The sequence below is a fragment of the Scardinius erythrophthalmus genome (genome assembly GCF_964197995.2).
Source record: "Scardinius erythrophthalmus genome assembly, chromosome: 2".
Classification (NCBI taxonomy): Eukaryota; Metazoa; Chordata; class Actinopteri; order Cypriniformes; family Leuciscidae; genus Scardinius; species Scardinius erythrophthalmus.
Genome location: NC_138222.1, coordinates 54,709,396 through 54,728,837, shown reverse-complemented (window position 1 = coordinate 54,728,837; position 19,442 = coordinate 54,709,396). Strand labels below are relative to the sequence as shown.

Here is a 19,442-nt window from a genome sequence, read left to right as displayed (position 1 = left end):
GCGCAGAGGGAGAGGGTCATCGCTCGTTGTTTCAAGTTGGCATCTGGGGAATCTTTACTAAGCTGGGCGTTTTCCATGACCCATGGCGCCTTGGCACTGCTGAAATGCATTTGAAAACATGCCTTGAAAGTGAGCAAAGATCCAGGGTCAGTTTTTCCCCTTGTTTTGAATTGCGTGTTTGAGAAAGCACAGCTGGGAAACGGCAGGCTGAAGTGTTGCTCCATGGGGGCAGGGTACTTGAGAAGCAGATGTTAATGCGGTGGTTTTGGATGATGGGGGTCTAAAGAGAGCTTCTTTTCTCCATGCTGAATCCCTCGTTTATGCAGGATGACATGTTCAGGAAGACAGGCTACAGTGTGTTCTAGCATGTCCTGTGAAAATGATGAATGGGAGTGAACCACCATGCCCAAAAGAACCTGAGACCTTGGTGGTTCTTTGACATTCAGTGGTTCCCATGCGGTAGGTGTCGATTTACACCTTTGTGTGTGAACACAGTGGTCCCATATGGCCCAACTTTTTGCATGTCTAACCCTTTCCATTCATCTTTTTACTTATGTAAATATGTCATTTATACGGGGATGCACAATATATTGGTACCATTTTCAGTTATTGGCTGATATTAGAGATTTTTGTTAATTTATCCGCATTGGACAATTTAGGATATTTAATAGCAATGCTCCTTTCTGCTATTTTTTTACATTTAGATTACCATAGCCGTCACTTAATGTTCACTTAAAGATAATATTTAAAAACACTCTTAAATGTAGTAAATCTCAATCAATGTCTATATTTCATACTGCACAGTGTAATGTCAAAATTCTCTTAAAACAATTGATTTTAGTATTTACTTTTAATTTATTTAGACAAAATTAGTTTTAGAATTTAGAATTAGAATTTTAATATCTGACATTTGTCAGTTATCGGCCATAACGTGAAAATAATTATTGGCTTATTGGCCAGAATTGTAATATTTGTCCAATAAAAAAATTATGTCTGCAGTGCTTTGAGACAGTACATTTAGTATATACGTGTATATAGACCAAACCTTCTTTCTCACTGACTGTGTTTCCATCCAGAGTTGGATGTAAAAAAATATGCAGCAATTACGCACAAAATTGGAATATCGCATAAAACATTTGTGAATAAATCAGCATTTCCATCCCATGTGTTCAAGAGAACTAAATCGTCACTTCTTGGGAAATTTGTGCAAAATATCTGTAATAAAAATAAAAATAAATAAATAATAGATTTCAGAATGATCAAACCAACATTTGAGATGTTGTGCGATGAAACTGATCCACTGGTTAGTCCAGTTAGCCAAAGCCAAAAAAAAAAAAAGTATTTTTTTTGTTGTTGTTGTTGTTGTTGCTCTGTTTGCATTTGCTTTATTTGGTAAATGTGTTTCCATCATAGTTTATGCACATGTCTTCTTATCAGATAAAAAAATGATCTGCCTCAATTGAGTGCATAGCCTACGTATTTTATGTGCATTTTTAGAACGTATGCACATCTTGACTTTTCCATCCAGCATTTATTATTTTCTTTTTTAATGCTATATGCCAAAATAAGCATAAAAATGGATAATGGATGAAACCAAGCTAGTGATAGCAGGACAGACATCACTTATACAGCTTTAGTTGCATTTTATTGGTTTCCTCACAACCTCTTTGTCATGTAGAGCTTACGTATGAGAGCTCTGTCTTGAACTGCTAAAGACCCGCCACCTCAAATGTTTTGTTGTTTCTTTCATCGCACTAATTCTCCAAAACTTCCTAATGAGGTTTAGCCTCTGTTTTAAACCAACAGTGCACTGCCTAATCTTTTTCAGTCCACATTCTCATGGCACCTGCTGAAACCTAATATATTTGATTGGAAAAAGTATCTAACAATGTCCAAATGCTGGCTAATGATATTACAGATTTCCTGTAGTAATAAAGAGGCAAGGTCAATTCAAGCACTGTCTGGAAGTCAGCGCGGGTCACCGTCACTTTAAGGTCTTACCGAGAGTTTGGCTGCTGTCAATATTGTGCTTGAGTCTGGGACCAATTATGGACCGACCCATTTCACATCACAAATGATTTGTTATTCCAGGTCAGCCAGCACTCTAATGAAAATGAATGAGAGGATTTTATGAGTCTTGAGTCACAGCAAGGGCACTGCGATTGCAAGCTACCGTCTCCTCTTTAATGAGGCTGCCGCCACCTCAATGGTGCTGGTCCTTCTTGCTGAGCAAATTAAAAGATTCAGGAATACAACAGTTAGCTGTTGTGACAACTTAATGCTACATTTGTCGTACTTAAGCTACTGGGTTGATTAGCTCTGAATGCATTCGCCTCAATAGTCCAGTAATCTGCGAAGCATGGTGACCTAGTGACTTAGCCAAGGTGATTATCTAAACTGTGGAACGTATTTTGCAGGTCCTCATTAAGCTTGGCTAAAAATTTTTACTATTGGCTTTCCATAGATTTTAATCATGGTATGTGCCTCTACGCTCTTATTTAATTAAATGTGAAAAAGCAAGAATGCAAGGGATAGAAGTTGGAATTCCATTGGAACATTATATTGGAACATGCAATATTATAATGTTCACTGATTTCTTCATTTGACAGAATATATTTTAAATTAATAAACTTTTATTAATAAATAAATATTTATTAATAAATTAATAAACTTAATATTGTGTCAATAATTAATAATATTAATTAAAAATATTCCAATTATTTAATATTTTTTAAATAATAATATATTTGTAATTAATAATAGTTTCTTACATAAATTTATAAATATTTGTAATTTAAAATAAATGTCATGCATTTGTAATTTTCCTTAATGGAAGCATAATTTTAAAATATTGTTTTGTGCTACAGCTGGTGGACATTGCTCTCTGTGTGTGGCTCTATGTAAGACATTGCAGATGTGTTCTGGGTAATGCATACAGGGCTTGCATTAGTAACACAACTTATTTTGTGTCTGGCTGCACTGATTTGATTTTCAACAGTAAATCCCTGTTAATAATTTCTGGGTTACATTTATATTTTATCAGCATGAAAGGGGATTTATGGCTTGAGCACTGTGGTTTTGGCCTGGGTTGAACCCTGTGCAGGTGGTCCGCTGTAAAGTGGGATTGTTTATGTTACAGGTATATCGTTCTGTGGAGTCTTTAGGTCAGATATGAGATTGTAATCTGAGACCAAGTGAAATTCTCTTCCCACAAGCCCTTAGTGTTACTTTGACTGGATATTGTGGAGAAATGTACTATAATCAGTAGTGTTTGATTGGACTGAACCGTAAATGATAATTAAATCATACAAAGTTTCTGAAGAGACACTTGCTGTATATGATGAACAGACTGAATTTGGGCTTTTATTCACATATAAACTTTAATCAGCGAACATAAACAGAAGATCAACCGTGCTTGATGCGCGAGAACAAACCTCATTGGTTCCCGCAGAAGCTCAAACGTGATGCGTAACACAAGAACAAACCTCATTGGTTCCCGCAGGAGCTCAAACATGATGTATAACACAAGAACAAACCTCATTGGTTCCCGCAGAAGCTCAAACGTGATGCGTAACACGAGAACAAACCTCATTGGTTCCTGCAGAAGCTCAAACGTGATGCGTAACACGAGAATGAACCTCATTGGTTCCTGCAGAAGCTCAAACGTGATGCGTAACAGGAGAATGAACCTCATTGGTTCCTGCAGAAGCTCAAATGTGATGCGTAACACGAGAATGAACCTCATTGGTTCCTGCAGAAGCTCAAACGTGATGCGTAACACGAGAATGAACCTCATTGGTTCCTGCAGAAGCTCAAACGTGATGCGTAACACGAGAATGAACCTCATTGGTTCCTGCTGAAGCTCAAACGTGATGCGTAACACGAGAATGAACCTCATTGGTTCTTGCTGAAGCTCAAACGTGAAGCGTAACACGAGAATGAACCTGATTGGTTCCTGCAGAAGCTCAAACATGATGCGTAACACGAGAATGAACCTGATTGGTTCCTGCAGAAGCTCAAACATGATGTATAACACAAGAACAAACCTCATTGGTTCCTGCTGAAGCTCAAACGTGATGCGTAACACGAGAATGAACCTCATTGGTTCTTGCTGAAGCTCAAACGTGAAGCGTAACACGAGAATGAACCTGATTGGTTCCTGCAGAAGCTCAAACATGATGCGTAACACGAGAATGAACCTCATTGGTTCCCGCAGAAGCTCAAACATGATGTATAACACAAGAACAAACCTCATTGGTTCCTGCAGAAGCTCAAACGTGATGCGTAACACGAGAATGAACCTCATTGGTTCCTGCAGAAGCTCAAACGTGATGCGTAACACGAGAATGAACCTCATTGGTTCCTGCAGAAGCTCAAATGTGATGCGTAACACGAGAATGAACCTCATTGGTTCCTGCAGAAGCTCAAACGTGATGCGTAACACGAGAATGAACCTCATTGGTTCCTGCAGAAGCTCAAACGTGATGCGTAACACGAGAATAAACCTCATTGGTTCCTGCTGAAGCTCAAACGTGATGCGTAACACGAGAATGAACCTCATTGGTTCTTGCTGAAGCTCAAACGTGAAGCGTAACACGAGAATGAACCTGATTGGTTCCTGCAGAAGCTCAAACATGATGCGTAACACGAGAATGAACCTGATTGGTTCCTGCAGAAGCTCAAACATGATGCGTAACACGAGAATGAACCTCATTGGTTCTTGCTGAAGCTCAAACGTGATGCGTAACACGAGGATGAACCTCATTGGTTCCTGCAGAAGCTCAAACGTGATGCGTAACACGAGAATGAACCAGATTGGTTCCTGCAGAAGCTCAAACGTGATGCGTAACACGAGAATGAACCAGATTGGTTCCTGCAGAAGCTCAAACGTGATGCGTAACACGAGAATGAACCTCATTGGTTCCTGCAGAAGCTCAAACGTGATGCGTAACACGAGAATGAACCTCATTGGTTCCTGCAGAAGCTCAAACGTGATGCGTAACACGAGAATGAACCTCATTGGTTCTTGCTGAAGCTCAAACGTGATGCGTAACACGAGAATGAACCTCATTGGTTCCTGCAGAAGCTCAAACGTGATGCGTAACATGAGAATGAACCTCATTGGTTCCTGCAGAAGCTCAAACGTGATGCGTAACACGAGAATAAACCTCATTGGTTCCTGCTGAAGCTCAAACGTGATGCGTAACACGAGAATGAACCTCATTGGTTCTTGCTGAAGCTCAAACGTGAAGCGTAACACGAGAATGAACCTGATTGGTTCCTGCAGAAGCTCAAACATGATGCGTAACACGAGAATGAACCTGATTGGTTCCTGCAGAAGCTCAAACATGATGCGTAACACGAGAATGAACCTCATTGGTTCTTGCTGAAGCTCAAACGTGATGCGTAACACGAGAATGAACCTCATTGGTTCCTGCAGAAGCTCAAACGTGATGCGTAACACGAGAATGAACCAGATTGGTTCCTGCAGAAGCTCAAACGTGATGCGTAACACGAGAATGAACCTCATTGGTTCCTGCAGAAGCTCAAACGTGATGCGTAACACGAGAATGAACCTCATTGGTTCCTGCAGAAGCTCAAACGTGATGCGTAACACGAGAATGAACCTCATTGGTTCTTGCTGAAGCTCAAACGTGATGCGTAACACGAGAATGAACCTCATTGGTTCCTGCAGAAGCTCAAACGTGATGCGTAACATGAGAATGAACCTCATTGGTTCCTGCAGAAGCTCAAACGTGATGCGTAACATGAGAATGAACCTGACTGGTTCCTGCAGAAGCTCAAACGTGATGCGTAACACGAGAATGAACCTCATTGGTTCTCGCAGTTTACGCTTAGCTTCAGTTTACCACAACTGATGTGTGAGTGAATAAAAGCCTAAATTCAATCTATTCATCAAATAAATCAGTCGAGTCTCTTCAGAAAGTTTGGACTAAACCGCTTGATTCATATGGATTAGTTTTACGATCACTTTCTGAACTTTTTGAAGCGTCAAAATGTCAAGTTGCGTAGGTATTAATGGAGGGACAGAAATCTCTCAGATTTCATTAAAAATATCTTCATTTGTGTTTCGAAAATGTATGAAAGTCTTACTTGTTTGGAACGACATGAGGGTGAGTAACTGATGAGAGAATTTAATTTTTGGGTGAACTAACCCTTTAAGGATTCTTTAAGCAAGGCAATGCAGATTAAATCTGTTAGTTTAGGCAGACTAACTATCCTGTGGTTTGAAGTGTCTGTTTTGTTGCAAGATTCTTTGTCTTTTCTTTTTTTCCTATAATTTGGCTCAGTGTCTTCCGGCTGCCCCTCGTTATGACCCAGTCTCAGGAAAAGGGCAAATGCATTCTGACTGGCATTGTTTAATAATTGGCATTTTGTGTGTGTGTGTGTGTGTGTGTGTGTGTGTGTGTGTGTGTGTGTGTGTGTGTGTGCGCAAAGGAGGAGGGAAAAAACTCTTCTTGGCCTTTTTCAATAAAAATTGTGCAGTTCATTCTCTGTTCTGGTTCTGCTGTTGCTGTTGGCTGAGTTCCTCTTGGAGGTCAATGAGTGTATTGTGCACTTCACTCGTACAGTCTGTCTCCCCCCCCCCACCCCCCATCCCCTGTGTAAAATGACCTTTTCATCTTAAGCAAAAGATCTAGAGCTGAGATAACAACCAGACAGATTTCAAGTTCAGTACTGTTTTCTTTTGAGTTAAGGTGGATCTACTTTAAACTACATCCTCACCTTTTTCTAACCTGTCTTGCAAGTTATTCAGCAGATTGTTTATGAAGTTTCCTAAGGGTAAGTGTGGCAGATAAAGGGTTTCCATGAGATTTGATCAGTTTTACTGATTTCCAGATTGGAAAAAGTGAGTAGTTCACACACAAAGTGTCCATAGACATTCATTTTTTTATCAACATCAAGGTTTTAGGTTAAAAATGTATAAATGGAAAACATATATCTTAGGTCCTGTCACAATTTGGAACTGGTCACAATTTTCAGTAACACTTTATTTTACAGTGTCCTTGTTACATATGTTACGTGTACTTACCATAGTAATAACAGTAAATTATGCATAATTACATGCAACTATTTTTTTTATAAAAAATAAATGTCTATGGACACTTTGTGTGTGAACTACTCACTTTTTCCAATCTGGAAATCAGTAAAACTTCTCAACCAAATCCTAATCCTACCCTAACCCTATAAGTACATGTAGTTGCTTAATATTATTCGGTAATTAAATATATAATTGCACTGTAACAATGACACCTGAAAATAAAGTGTACCCCAATTTTCTTTAGTTTTTTACCATCCCTGCAGTTTGATGTAACACTGATTTAATTGGTAATACTTTACAACACTTTTAATGCATTAGGTATCATGAACTAGCAAAGATTAATGTTAAATTTTTAACATTATTCATTATTATGAATAAACATTAATTCATAATGAAAAATAGATTGAGTGTTTATATATACCACCAAAATTTTGAACAGTAGGGTGTGTGTATACTATATATATAAAATATAAATAAATAACAACATAAGAATATATTTCTTATTCTGAAATCGAACTGTTCCAGATTCATCTTGACCTGATGAGAATGAGCATCACTAATCACATCTTGCTTTAGCAGGAAACACATGTCTAATATGCCTATCTGTCTCATCTAATGTTGCTTAAAGCGTAACTCTCGCCAAAATGCAACCTAGGGTCTTTTTGTGAATCTACCCGAGGCAAACTTTCGTTTAAAAGCATAATTAGGATGAAAACGTCACTTAAGTTTGACCGTATGATCGTTATCGGTCAAATTGCCTTTTGAATGGGTGGTGGTGTGGCGCAATGGATAAGACACATGCCTTTGGTGTGAGAGACCCGGGTTCGAATCCACTGTGAGACACCAATGTGTCCCTGAGCAAGACACTTAACCCCTAGTTGCTCCAGAGGCGTGCGACCTCTGACATATATAGCAATTGTAAGTCGCTTTGGATAAAAGCGTCAGCTAAATGAATAAAAATGTAAAAAATGTAAATGTAAAATGAGTGCTAGGGGCACTACTATGATAGCATCAAAATCGCTATTTTTAAAACACTAAGAAGGCTCGACACAACATGAAACTGTGCTTGAAGTATCACCAGGGGCTCGACACATGAACTCGAGCATTGACTACATTGTTTGTGTACACAGAGTTTACTAAAAAGAAAGATTTTGAACAACTCACTGTAGCTGTTGTTGTTTCTGGCCGCCGACATTTTGTCAGTCAAAAATAGTCGATCTCCGAATGCAACGTAACAGGGAGGAGAGTAAAAATGGAAAGCTCCTAAAGCTTAGTTCCATATAAATTCACGGATAATTTGTTGTTTTGTCGTTAGTGAAAATCAATATTGACCTTTTATTTGGAAAAGGATCCTCATATAAGAAACAATACTAAAATTCAGAGTCGGTTCATTCGCATTCGGAGATCGACTACCCTGGTGATACTTCGAGCAAAGTTTCATGTTGTGTCGAGCCTTCTTTGTGTTTTAAAAATAGCGATTTTGATGCTATCATATTCGTACACTCCCATTCAAAAGGCAATTTGACCGATAATGAAAATACGGTCAATTTTAAAAGTGGCGTTTCCATCCTAATTATGCTTTTAAACGAAAGTTTGCCTCGGGTAGATTCACAAAAAGACCCTAGGTTGCATTTTGGCGAGAGTTACGCTTTAAATAATGATGCCGTTTGAATTGACTATGTGACCTCCCCCCGCTTAATAAAGTAATGAAACTAAAGTTATGATAAAATAAAATGTCAGTGTCTTGCCTGTTACTGCTTATCTAATTAAAATATTGGTGATCAAGTAAAGTGATCAGCTAAATACTGTAAAAAGGTTGTTCATTGTTATTTCCCGATACCTAATGCATTACATTATTTACAATGAAGCTCAACTTGTTAATATTAAAGTTTTTTTCAAGTACAAATATTTAGTTTTGTCATTAAAGCTACATGCACAACTATTATAAATGAATTAGATAATACATTTTTGAAATACAGCACAATGCATGTCATGTCAACTTTCCATGGCCTTTTATGTCAAATGGAAATTTTCAGCTTAGCCTATATTTCTAATCATAATAAATCATATAAATGGTCCTGGGTAATTTACATTTCAGTTTATAGTGGAGTTCATAGTTAGCACCGCTGTGTGATTTGTTGTCTGAGTAAGAGCTTGTGTGTGTGTGTGTGTGTGTGTGTGTGTGTGTGTGTGTGTGTGTGTGTGTGTGTGTGTGTGTGTGTGTGAGAGTGATATTTTAGCCCATGACATGCAGTTTTGCACGGCTAGCGTGAAGACTAGCCTACTTTTCTTTTCTTTTTTTCAGAACTTTTTATGAGCCAATCACCTTAATGCCAAGCGGCACTCCAAGCTCACGCCATTGGTTGAGCTAGAAGTTGATGTTTAGAGTGCTTTAGTACTGACGTATTTTTGTAGGCCAACCCAGAAGTCAGCATCACCCTGGTTCCCTTGACCAAAACCCAACAGGATTTTTCCATTGGATTTTTCCAAGGTCTGCGACTAACAAAAAGCTTATGACTCTTACTCGCATGAACGTCACCATCACTAAGCTTCCCACAACTCTTTCAGTCTTTGTTTGAAACATTTTCCCTGAAAGTTAGAGTTATAATAGTTTGCTAGAGCGCAATTATAAACACAGAAGCCTCCAGCAAGAGCATATACCACTTGAGTTTGGAGAGTTATGCTTATTAAAGTGTTTTGAATAGCTAAGAAATCCCACACAGGAGAGAAAGCATCTTACAAACAAAACACCCTATAATAGTTTTCTCACTCTTCTCACTGCCAGTGGCTTCATGGGGCCGAATGAATGCACCACATTAACAGACCGATAACTAAACGTGACCCGACACGGCAATCAATCTCTGTAATATTTGTTTAGCGGATGCTGTTTTGGGATCCGACGACCTTAGGCTCGAGGTCAGTCATCGTCTAGCCATTAAAGCCGTCACATAGCCTGAGGGGGGAAGGGGCTCAGTTGCTATTACAACCATAGCTTGCCGATTGATGTTGAGCTTTGTTAGTTTCCTTCGAGAGCAATGCCAAGAAAATAACGAGAGCATCTTGAGTTTTTCCACTACCTGTTTGAATGAGTTCTGTGTCGGTTCATCGAAAAGACTTCAAGGCTACGCTTCAAGTCCGTATCTGCATATAGTACCATTCATCTTTTTGACTTTTTTTTTTACCAAATTAAAACGTATCTTTGCTGCCTAAAATTGTGGAAACTATTTTCAGCATTTTTTGAGAACCAAATCAGCAACATTTGAGAGTTTGAGGTTAATCATAAAACAAAAACTGATTTGTGAGGCAGTTTATTTTAATAATGGCTTAATTTGACAGTATTGAGTGCAGTTCATTATGTTAAAAGTCGCAAGGAAAGAACTAGCCTAGTTCCTCTCTTTATTTCACGTTGTCTGCAGGTGTCCTTGTATCCATTAATGCTCAGCAGTACATGTTGACTAATTGGTGATGCTGTTAAGAAGCTCTTTTGGGATTTGGAGAACGAGACAAACAAGTGTTCCCATGGGACGTCACCTGACCTAAACTGGGTGTTTATCCTGAAGTGACTAATTGGGACCAAGCCTGATGTTTTTTTCTTTTGTACCTTGATGTGTGTGTGTGTGTGTGTGTGTGTGTGTGTGTGTGTGTGTGTGTGTAAAAGAGAGATAAAAAGGCTGCGATGTGTTTGTGGATGAATAGCAAGGCATCGCTGTAAAACAAGAGTTGACACAGAAAATGTATTCACTGCAGAGATTTGGTGTTTTGAGATGATGATGATGATGATGATGAATGATTTGTGTTAGCAAAACTAAATGTGCTTTGGAGCAGTTTATTTGTATAAGTAGTGTATCTTGATGAAGGCCATAAATTTAAACTAACAAGATTGAAGCACATTGTTTTTATGTTGCACAAAGGAGTTGGCCATAAAGTCATATAAATAATGCAGTTAATCGAAAGATGTCACACACGTTCCAGGTCATTTAAACTGCAAGTCTAAACACTAATAAGTTCCCTTGAGAGGCAATGAACCTTTTTAGAACGCCTCCCTGAGACATGATGCTGATGTGGAGTTTATTGCAACTTTTCACCATATATTTTTACTTGGCAATGAAGTTTAATGTTCACAAAGGGTTCATTATGTATAAAGACAATTTGTTTAAAGTTGATTTATGTATGGGCTATATATTTTTATTTCTGATGGATCATGTGACAGTGAAGACTGGATTAATGGCAGCTCAAATGGCAACAATATTACTTTTTATTTTAGATCAAATAAATGCAGCCTTGATGAGCTCAAGAGACTTCTATAAAAATACTTGTGTGTGTGTGTGTGTACGTGTAATAAACAATATAAGAATATATATATATATATATATATATATATATATATATATATATGTGTATATGTGTATATGTGTGTGTATGTGTATATATATATATATATATATATATATAACAACAAATGCACAAAATTCTTATCATTACAGAATACTAATAACTATCATGAACGCATCAAATATGTTTTGATAAATTATTCTTAGAATTATCAACAAATCCGCATTAGAGCTACTGATCTATGTGAAAAATGAGGAATAACATTTAAAATGTCTTATGATATATTCATTACATTTACGAGCACTACAATCTCTGGACAAATTACTTCATCAGTTTAATACAGAAAGAATAAAGTTACTTTTTTTGTCTATTCTTTTTTGAATTTCTGGTCTACATCATTGTGTATCAGAATAATTTGTGCCATTGTGTTCATAATCAGATGCCACTGCATTTTTTCTATATATATATATATATATATATATATATATATATATATATATATATATATATATATATATATATATATAATATTTGAAGAAGACATGGATGAAATATGTGCACATACACAGTGCCGGTTCATGTTTTGAGCACTAGAGTATGTGAAATATGTCCATAACTTGAAACGCGCTTCCTCCGGTCCAGATATGAACTGTGATGGGGAAATGGGATGTGAACGCTTTATGGGGAAAATGCAAACAACAATTTTGCTTTACTGTACTTGGAAAACATACGACACAAAGCCGACCAGGCAGAGGTCTTGTCACATTTGAATTCTCTGCTGTAATGAGATCTCATGCGTAATACAGCGCAGTGATTGGATTAGAAGAGTTTATTCTCATGAGTAATGTGGAGAAAAGCTCAGAAACTGATGACATGGAAAGTACTCTCCAGCCACGGCAGCCAATCACCACTCTGAGTCCGAATTAACACACATACCTCACTTTTCATGACATTGGTTCTTTTTAAACTGGAAGAATGAAATGGCCCCGAAAAACAAACAAAAAATCTACTTCTCTTAATAATAAACAGAATGAGTGCTATTGTTGTTTTCACTGATGTGCAACCAACTGTTAACATAACAAATAAAATGTGTAATTGGGTTTTATGATTTAAATGATCATAATTTTATGATCCTCAAGTAAATTTCATTCTTTTCTTTTAATGTATTTGCTTAATAAAATGTTTTAATACAATTTTATTTTTTATGTAATACCCACTTTACAAAATGCACTCAAGCTATATTACGACTAAAGGGATTGCAGGCATGGTGTTGTACCTAACAACAACCACGCCATGGTTATATTCACAATACACCACACCTTTTTGTCCCTTATTGCTTAAAGTATTGGTGATTTTCATGCTAAAATTAAACTAACAGTTTCTTTCTTTCTCTTGCAGTGTGCAAGGATCCACCATATAAAGTTGAAGAGTCTGGATACGCTGGATTCATCTTGCCTATTGAAGTTTACTTTAAAAATAAGGTACTGTCTTTTGAGCAAACCTGTGATTTGTGAATTATTATCCATATAAACAAGTGCATTTGATCGGTTACATAAATTTAAACCAATTCAGACAGCACTGTGACTGTGTACATTGGGTAATATTTTTGTCACTTTTCACCAGGAAGAACCAAAAAAAGTGCGCTTTGATTACGATTTGTTCCTGCACTTGGAGGGCCACCCACCTGTCAATCATCTCCGGTGTGAAAAGCTCACGTTCAACAACCCTACTGAAGAGTTTCGCAGGAAGCTGCTCAAGGCCGGAGGGGTACGTGACTCACCTCGGGGAACAAGATGGCTGGGTCTTTTTTTTTATTATTGGAGTCATGTGATTTCCATGATCAGTTCCTGAGCTAATGTACGTCTCAAAGGTGGTTGAGAAAATATTTGTATTTTGTAACCGTTCGCAATTACTTATTAGTTGGAATCTTTTAAACCTCAAAAGGTCAAGTCACCTTCATTTATACAGCGCTTTATACAATACAGATTGTTTCAAAGCAGTTTCACAGTGATAAACAGGAAAATTATGCGTTTCATTTGTTCAGCTGAAGTCAGTTCAGTGTTGATTCAGTTCCGTTGTTAAGATCAGCAATTATTAAATTAGTTCATTTCATCTATAAAGCAGTTCTGCAAAAATGTTTCAGTTCAGTTCAGCTCTCATTTAGTAGCTTCAGTACAGTCAGATAATATTGTTGTTGAATATTAAGTGTCCCCAACTGAGCAAGCCAGAGGCGACAGTGGCAAGGAACCCAAACTCCATCAGGGGACAGAATAGAGAAAAAAACTTTGGGAGAAACCAGATTGTTATAGGAAGTGTTCCCGGTTCTGGATGACCTAATTTATGCAGCCTAACAATCATTTAACTGATTTGAATAATAGAAATTGATAATGTGTTATGTGTTTACCAGTGTGTCTGCTTCCCGAACAAGGCTAGGAAGACTATTCCAGAGTTTGGGTGCTGGTAAATCAGGTGTTCATAGAAAAGGTGTTCATTGCAGAGGAATTGAATAGTTAGCCCCATGTGGTTTTAAAATACGTGCACTCTGTTCACAGGTGAAAGATGCAAGGATATACCTTGCTGCTCGAAGAAAACAGTCTTCCAGAGATGAAGGCCAATGTCAGGCAATCGGTCCTAATGGAATTACTGTTCCCATCAACCAAGACAATAAGCAACTTTACAAGATTTGATTGGGCTAGTCTTGACACGACCATCTATCACTACAGGAAACTTGAGTTATCTTTGGGCCCCTTCCAGAGGGATCCACGTGCTTTTTATGAATCAACTGGCTTATATTGATTCGTTTTGTTGATCTTGGACACGTTTTGAAGTTCCACCAGCATTCGAAAGCACATTAGTGTGGATTAGCCATGAACTGGGAAGCTTTTACCCTTAAGACATATTTAAAGTCATGATTCTTGAGAGGGCCCTCTTTGTAGTTTTAGTTTGCCCTCTCTTGCCTCATTCCAGTAATTCAAATGTTTTACGGCTGGGGGTATGACAACATCTCCTCTGGTGCTGGTCTGGGTTACAGATGAAGCACGGCAAGAATCAAAAGCGTTTATTGGCAAACGGCAGTTGCGCGGGAAGTTGTTTTAATTAAGAGAGCAATATCAATTTAGCGAGGTGGTGACTGAGAAAGGTCCTTTCCAATTTACCTGATTGTTTTGGCTGTTGAAAGGCATTTCTTCATTACATCAGGCTTGGAGTAAGCAGAGTGCTTCTTGCCAAAATGTGTGTTAGAGAGTGTTTGTTTGTCTGTGGTGGTTTGTGTTGATTCATAGTCCTTTTTTTCCCCGACTGTAATATCTGTACTTTGTCCTTTACAGCAACGGGATCCTCACAAAAGATCTTCAGAGGACTCCAAAGTAAGGACAAACTCCATTTTAGTGTGTTCAAAATCATATCTCTCTATTTTTTTTTTTTGGCTGAATGGCAATATACTATATATATATCTTGATATTTTCAACTTTTTTCTCTATTTGGTAAAAAAAAAAGAAGAAGGCTTTTTTTGTATTTATTTTGTAAAAATGTTTTTTTTCCCCATCTTGCCCAATGTTGTACAACAAAAAATATTGAAGGCTATGAAAACAAATACATAGTGAATGTAACCATGAAGGTTTTTGCAAAAAAAAAAAAAAAGGGTTAAAAAAGGTTTCCCCATGAAATCAAGATTGAATTTGTTTGGCTTTTAGTATGAATATGTTAGTCTTACTGTTATCTATAAGCTAGTGTGCTCCAAAACAATGACAAAATTTGCATTTTAAAAACTCAGTTTCTCACTTCCGCCAATACGGATCAATGATTTTGATGACATTACTCTGCATTTCTCATCAGATTTTCTGTCCAATCAAATGCTCTCTAGATTCTGAAGCTCCGCCCCCTACATTATAAATAGCCGTTGAAGCTGCAGCTAAAATTGGTCTCTTGTCCAATTTGGCATGGCATGTACTGTAGTGCACTATATGGGATAGGGAACGATTCGGACAGTGTAAATATGCTTTCCATTTGGGGGCAAATGAAGTCTGGTTTCACGATAGTGTCACTAGAACCGCCACAGCTCCGGTCCAGAGACACAACAGCACAGAGCGGATCAAGCTGCTTTAAACTTTACACATTAATTGTATCTTACGAGTTATTTTGAAGTCCTTCATATAAAGCTTGTCTCATGTTTAGTACAAATTGGATTATGCATTTTCCTCGCAGCAACTCATTCTGTGTCCTCCGCTATTTTTCAGATGAGCTCGTAATATCAAACTGTATATTGATATACTGTAATGGTATTGCCTTATCCTATATCATTTATGACAAATATATCAATATATTCTACAAACTCAATATTACACTCAGCCCTAGTTTAACAAGTTCAGCAGAAGTTCCTTTTGAAGTTTACCGTTTTCATTTTTTAATGCACACTTAATGTAATCTTCAAAATACAGTAACTTTCTCTGCATCTGAAAAAAACTTTCCTTTTCTTAGCTTTATGTGGAAAAACAGGCTTTTTGTGTACAATGAAACATAGTAGCTCATGTCAGTAAAACACACAAAAATATAACTGATTGTAGCATACGCTAACAATCGAAAGTATTACAATTCTATATTGTAAATATTACTTAAATAACTACTTGGAAAATGCAGAATTTTCAACATCATTACTCCAGTCTTTGGTGTCTCATGATCCTTCAGAAATCGTTCTAACATGCTGATCAGTGTTGAAAACATTTGTGCTGCTTAGTCTTTTTTGTGGAAACCGTGATACATTATTTTTGAGAATTCTTTGTTGAGTAGAAAGTTCAAAAGAACAGCATTAGATATCTATTGAAATAGCAATCTTTTACTGTCACTTTTGATCAATTTAGTTCATCCTTGCTGAATAAAAGTATTCATTTCTTTCATTGTCTTTCATCTCTTAGGTAATGGTAATGCAGGAGGGTTCCACTTCTCTGTTCGGGCAGCATCTAAAGCTGCCCACATTACCCAGCAGCTCATTAACATTGACCTTCTCTGATGTGAAAAAGAGCAAGTCTTTCCCAGGGTCAAAGGTGAGTGTGGATCTCCAAGTTTGAGCGTCTGAACTTTTGAGAAAACTTCGCATGACTCCCAGTTTCTCCAAGGAATCCTGCCTAATCCTGCATATTTGGCAAGTTGAAAGACGTTAGGGGCAATTTAAATCCAAGGATTTTAGAGATGTGAAACTTGGCTTAAGTCAAGCATTTCTTGGCTGCGGAGAAAGCACATGCTAACATTCCGATGACGTAAACGAACTCGCCCGGTGTCCCGTTACAATGGCGTTCTGCATGTGCGAAAAACTTTTTTAGGTACAGTGTCCTTGTTACTCATGCAAGTAATAACTAAAATATGCATAATTACATGCAACTAACCCTAAACCAAACCTAATCCTACCCTAACCCTAAAGTAAGTACATTTATTTAAATAATATTTCTCAGTACTTAAATATTTAATTAAACTGTAACACAGACACCCTAAAATAAAGTGTAACCGATTCGTATCTACACATATCACATTTATCCGATACTTTGTTGTGAATCAGTCCGAAATGGCATTTTAATGGAGGAAAACAGTAATTTTTTTAAAAGAAACTAATGCAGCCTTTTATCTTCGCATCTATTAAACCACATTAGCCGTAATGCTAGTGAATCTTGCTTGTCTACATACCGCCACGTTTCTTTGATTTAGGTCTATTTTTAGACTCCTGTGCAATATCACTTAGCCTCTAAGCAGCTTGTATTGTACGCTAGCTCTTACAGTGAGGTTACAAGAGTCAGTTGGAAACATGGAAACAGTTCCCAATCCAAACAGGCCCTTGCGTGTGATGGATTACTGACAGATCAGGGGTCGTTCGCAGCCAACCTCCCCTGCACTACCACACCGGTCACTTTAGCAAAAACAAAAACCACAATCTGCGCTTTGTTGTCCTTCTCCACTTCCTCCACTTAATTCGATGTTATGGTTGAAGATTTTTTTGAAGGTTGATTGATTGCCAACCATAATGGTTGCCTGAAAAGTCTGTTTTGACAGAGAGAAATGCAAAACTAGTTTTCTTGGAGAAATACTGCACGCGTTTTGGCACTAAGCTCTAATAGCACTAAGATTTATGATCATGGTAGTTCAGATTTTAAATTAAGAGAATAGAGGTTTCTACCTCTTTGTCTGCTGACAAAATGGACTGTAGCATGTCCATTATAACTGATTGAAGTCTAAATACTTTTGACATGAACATTGCTGTCTTCTAGACCATTTAAAAGGACTTTTATGTCGTTTTAAAGCCAGTTTCAATGTTTTTTGTCCATTTTTTTTTTGTAAAAGCTGTTGCAGATATAACAAAATAAAAGATGTTTAGGCAGGTTGGAACTCCCTTTCTGTCTAGACTTCTTAACGACTTAACTGCGTCAATGACTTATTGACAGGAGCTAGTTAGCTTGAAGATTGCATAACCCTGTCATTAAAGTCAACGAAAGGCTTGTTGCTTCGTCCCCAGGTTGCCTCCCAGATAGCCCTGAGTTTGCCCTTCCCCCAGTGGTATTATTTTCCAGATCAAGCTGAACAATTGTTTATGGAAATGTTTCACATCACATATGGGTTTGATTGTTTGCTTGAGCACACACATTATTTGTCGATTTTTAATGGTTGGAAAGTTCAATATTTGAATATCTATAGCAGTTGTTAATGTATTGTTCTTCATTTCACTAACAAAAAGTACAATTGTTTTTTTTTTACCATGTAAATACCATGGCACATTAATAAGGATTTATGGGATACACTACTGTTCAAAGTCTGTGGTCGGAAAAAGAAGTCTCTTAGCAAGGCTGCATTTATTTGACAAAAATAAAGTAAAAGCAGTAATATTGTGAAATATTATTACAATTTAAAATCTGTTTTCTATTTAAATTTATTTAAAAATGTAATGTATTCCTGTGATGCAAAGCTGGATTTCTTTGGAAACGGTTGTGCTGCCTAATGTTTTTTTCAGGATTTGTTAATAAATAGAAAGTCAAGTCTCCTTAATTTACAGCATACAGTGCTTTATACAATATAGATGGTTTCAAAGGACTTTATAGGGATAAACAGGTAAATAATAATTCAATGATGCAAACAGAATCATTTTCAAAAGAACAGCTTTTATTAGCGGAAAGTTCAAAAGAGCAGCTTTTATTTGAAATAGTAAAGACATTTATTATGTTGCAAAAGATGTCACTTTTGATCAATTTAATGTGCACTTGCTGAATATAAGTCATAAAAATCGTAATGTGTGTATATTAAAATACTATTATACCATCACTGTAAAATGATGCCACCATAGTAGTTTTAGTAATGTTTTTTTAATGGTTGTCCCTTTGGATACAATGCTTAACTAATTAGACTTCTTAGATATCTTTCCTAATATTGTCATATTCTCATTATAGGACGGGTCCAAAAGCACCAGTGCTCTTACAACCACAAACAACATTAGCAGCAGCTCCCTCAAGCTCCACAAGCCGTCTAAGGACCATAAGGACAAGCCTTCCAAAGACTCAAAGGAGTCCAAAAGTGCCTTCAGAGATTTCAGCAAGGACTCTGGAAAACTCTCGAAAGATTCCAAAAAACCCAAAGAGAATCAACCAATTCAGGAAGATCGCACCGTTCCCCAAATGGGATTTAAGGAGCCCAAGACCACGTCGAAGGAGCCGCGGTCATCTGAGATTAGCTTCTCAATCATGGGACAAAGTAAACGGCGGCCTGTTTTGGACACTGAAGGCCATGTTACCAAAAAACAGAAAAGCAGTTTTTCGGAGAGCTCGCAAAAGCAGCAAGCGTGTCCCACTTTGCTACAGCACCACCATTCGGATAAAAAAGTTTTGAAAGACAAGCCGCAAATCCGGCATAGTAGGTTACAAAACAGTGAACTTTCAGAGAAGAGAAAACCGCCAGCGTTACCGCCCTTCCAGGATGTGTTGGACCCGCACGACTCGGACATGGACGACAACATGTTCACAAGATCAGACGTAAGTGAATTTTCCAATCATAATACTTGAACATAACAATATGAAAA

At 37.4% G+C, this 19,442-nt stretch overlaps 1 protein-coding gene across 2 annotated transcripts in view; it reads left to right on the top strand.

Annotated features, from left to right (window-relative positions):
- The window catches only part of mllt3 (MLLT3 super elongation complex subunit), a 60,955-nt gene that overhangs the window by 23,925 nt on the left and 17,588 nt on the right, over nt 1-19,442 (top strand). For both annotated transcript variants that reach the window (XM_081391489.1, XM_081391488.1), the window contains exons 3-7: nt 12,794-12,876; nt 13,019-13,162; nt 14,722-14,760; nt 16,306-16,434; nt 18,817-19,395. In XM_081391489.1, the coding sequence (XP_081247615.1) occupies nt 12,794-12,876; nt 13,019-13,162; nt 14,722-14,760; nt 16,306-16,434; nt 18,817-19,395 (974 nt within the window). The remainder of the gene's footprint in view (nt 1-12,793; nt 12,877-13,018; nt 13,163-14,721; nt 14,761-16,305; nt 16,435-18,816; nt 19,396-19,442) is intronic.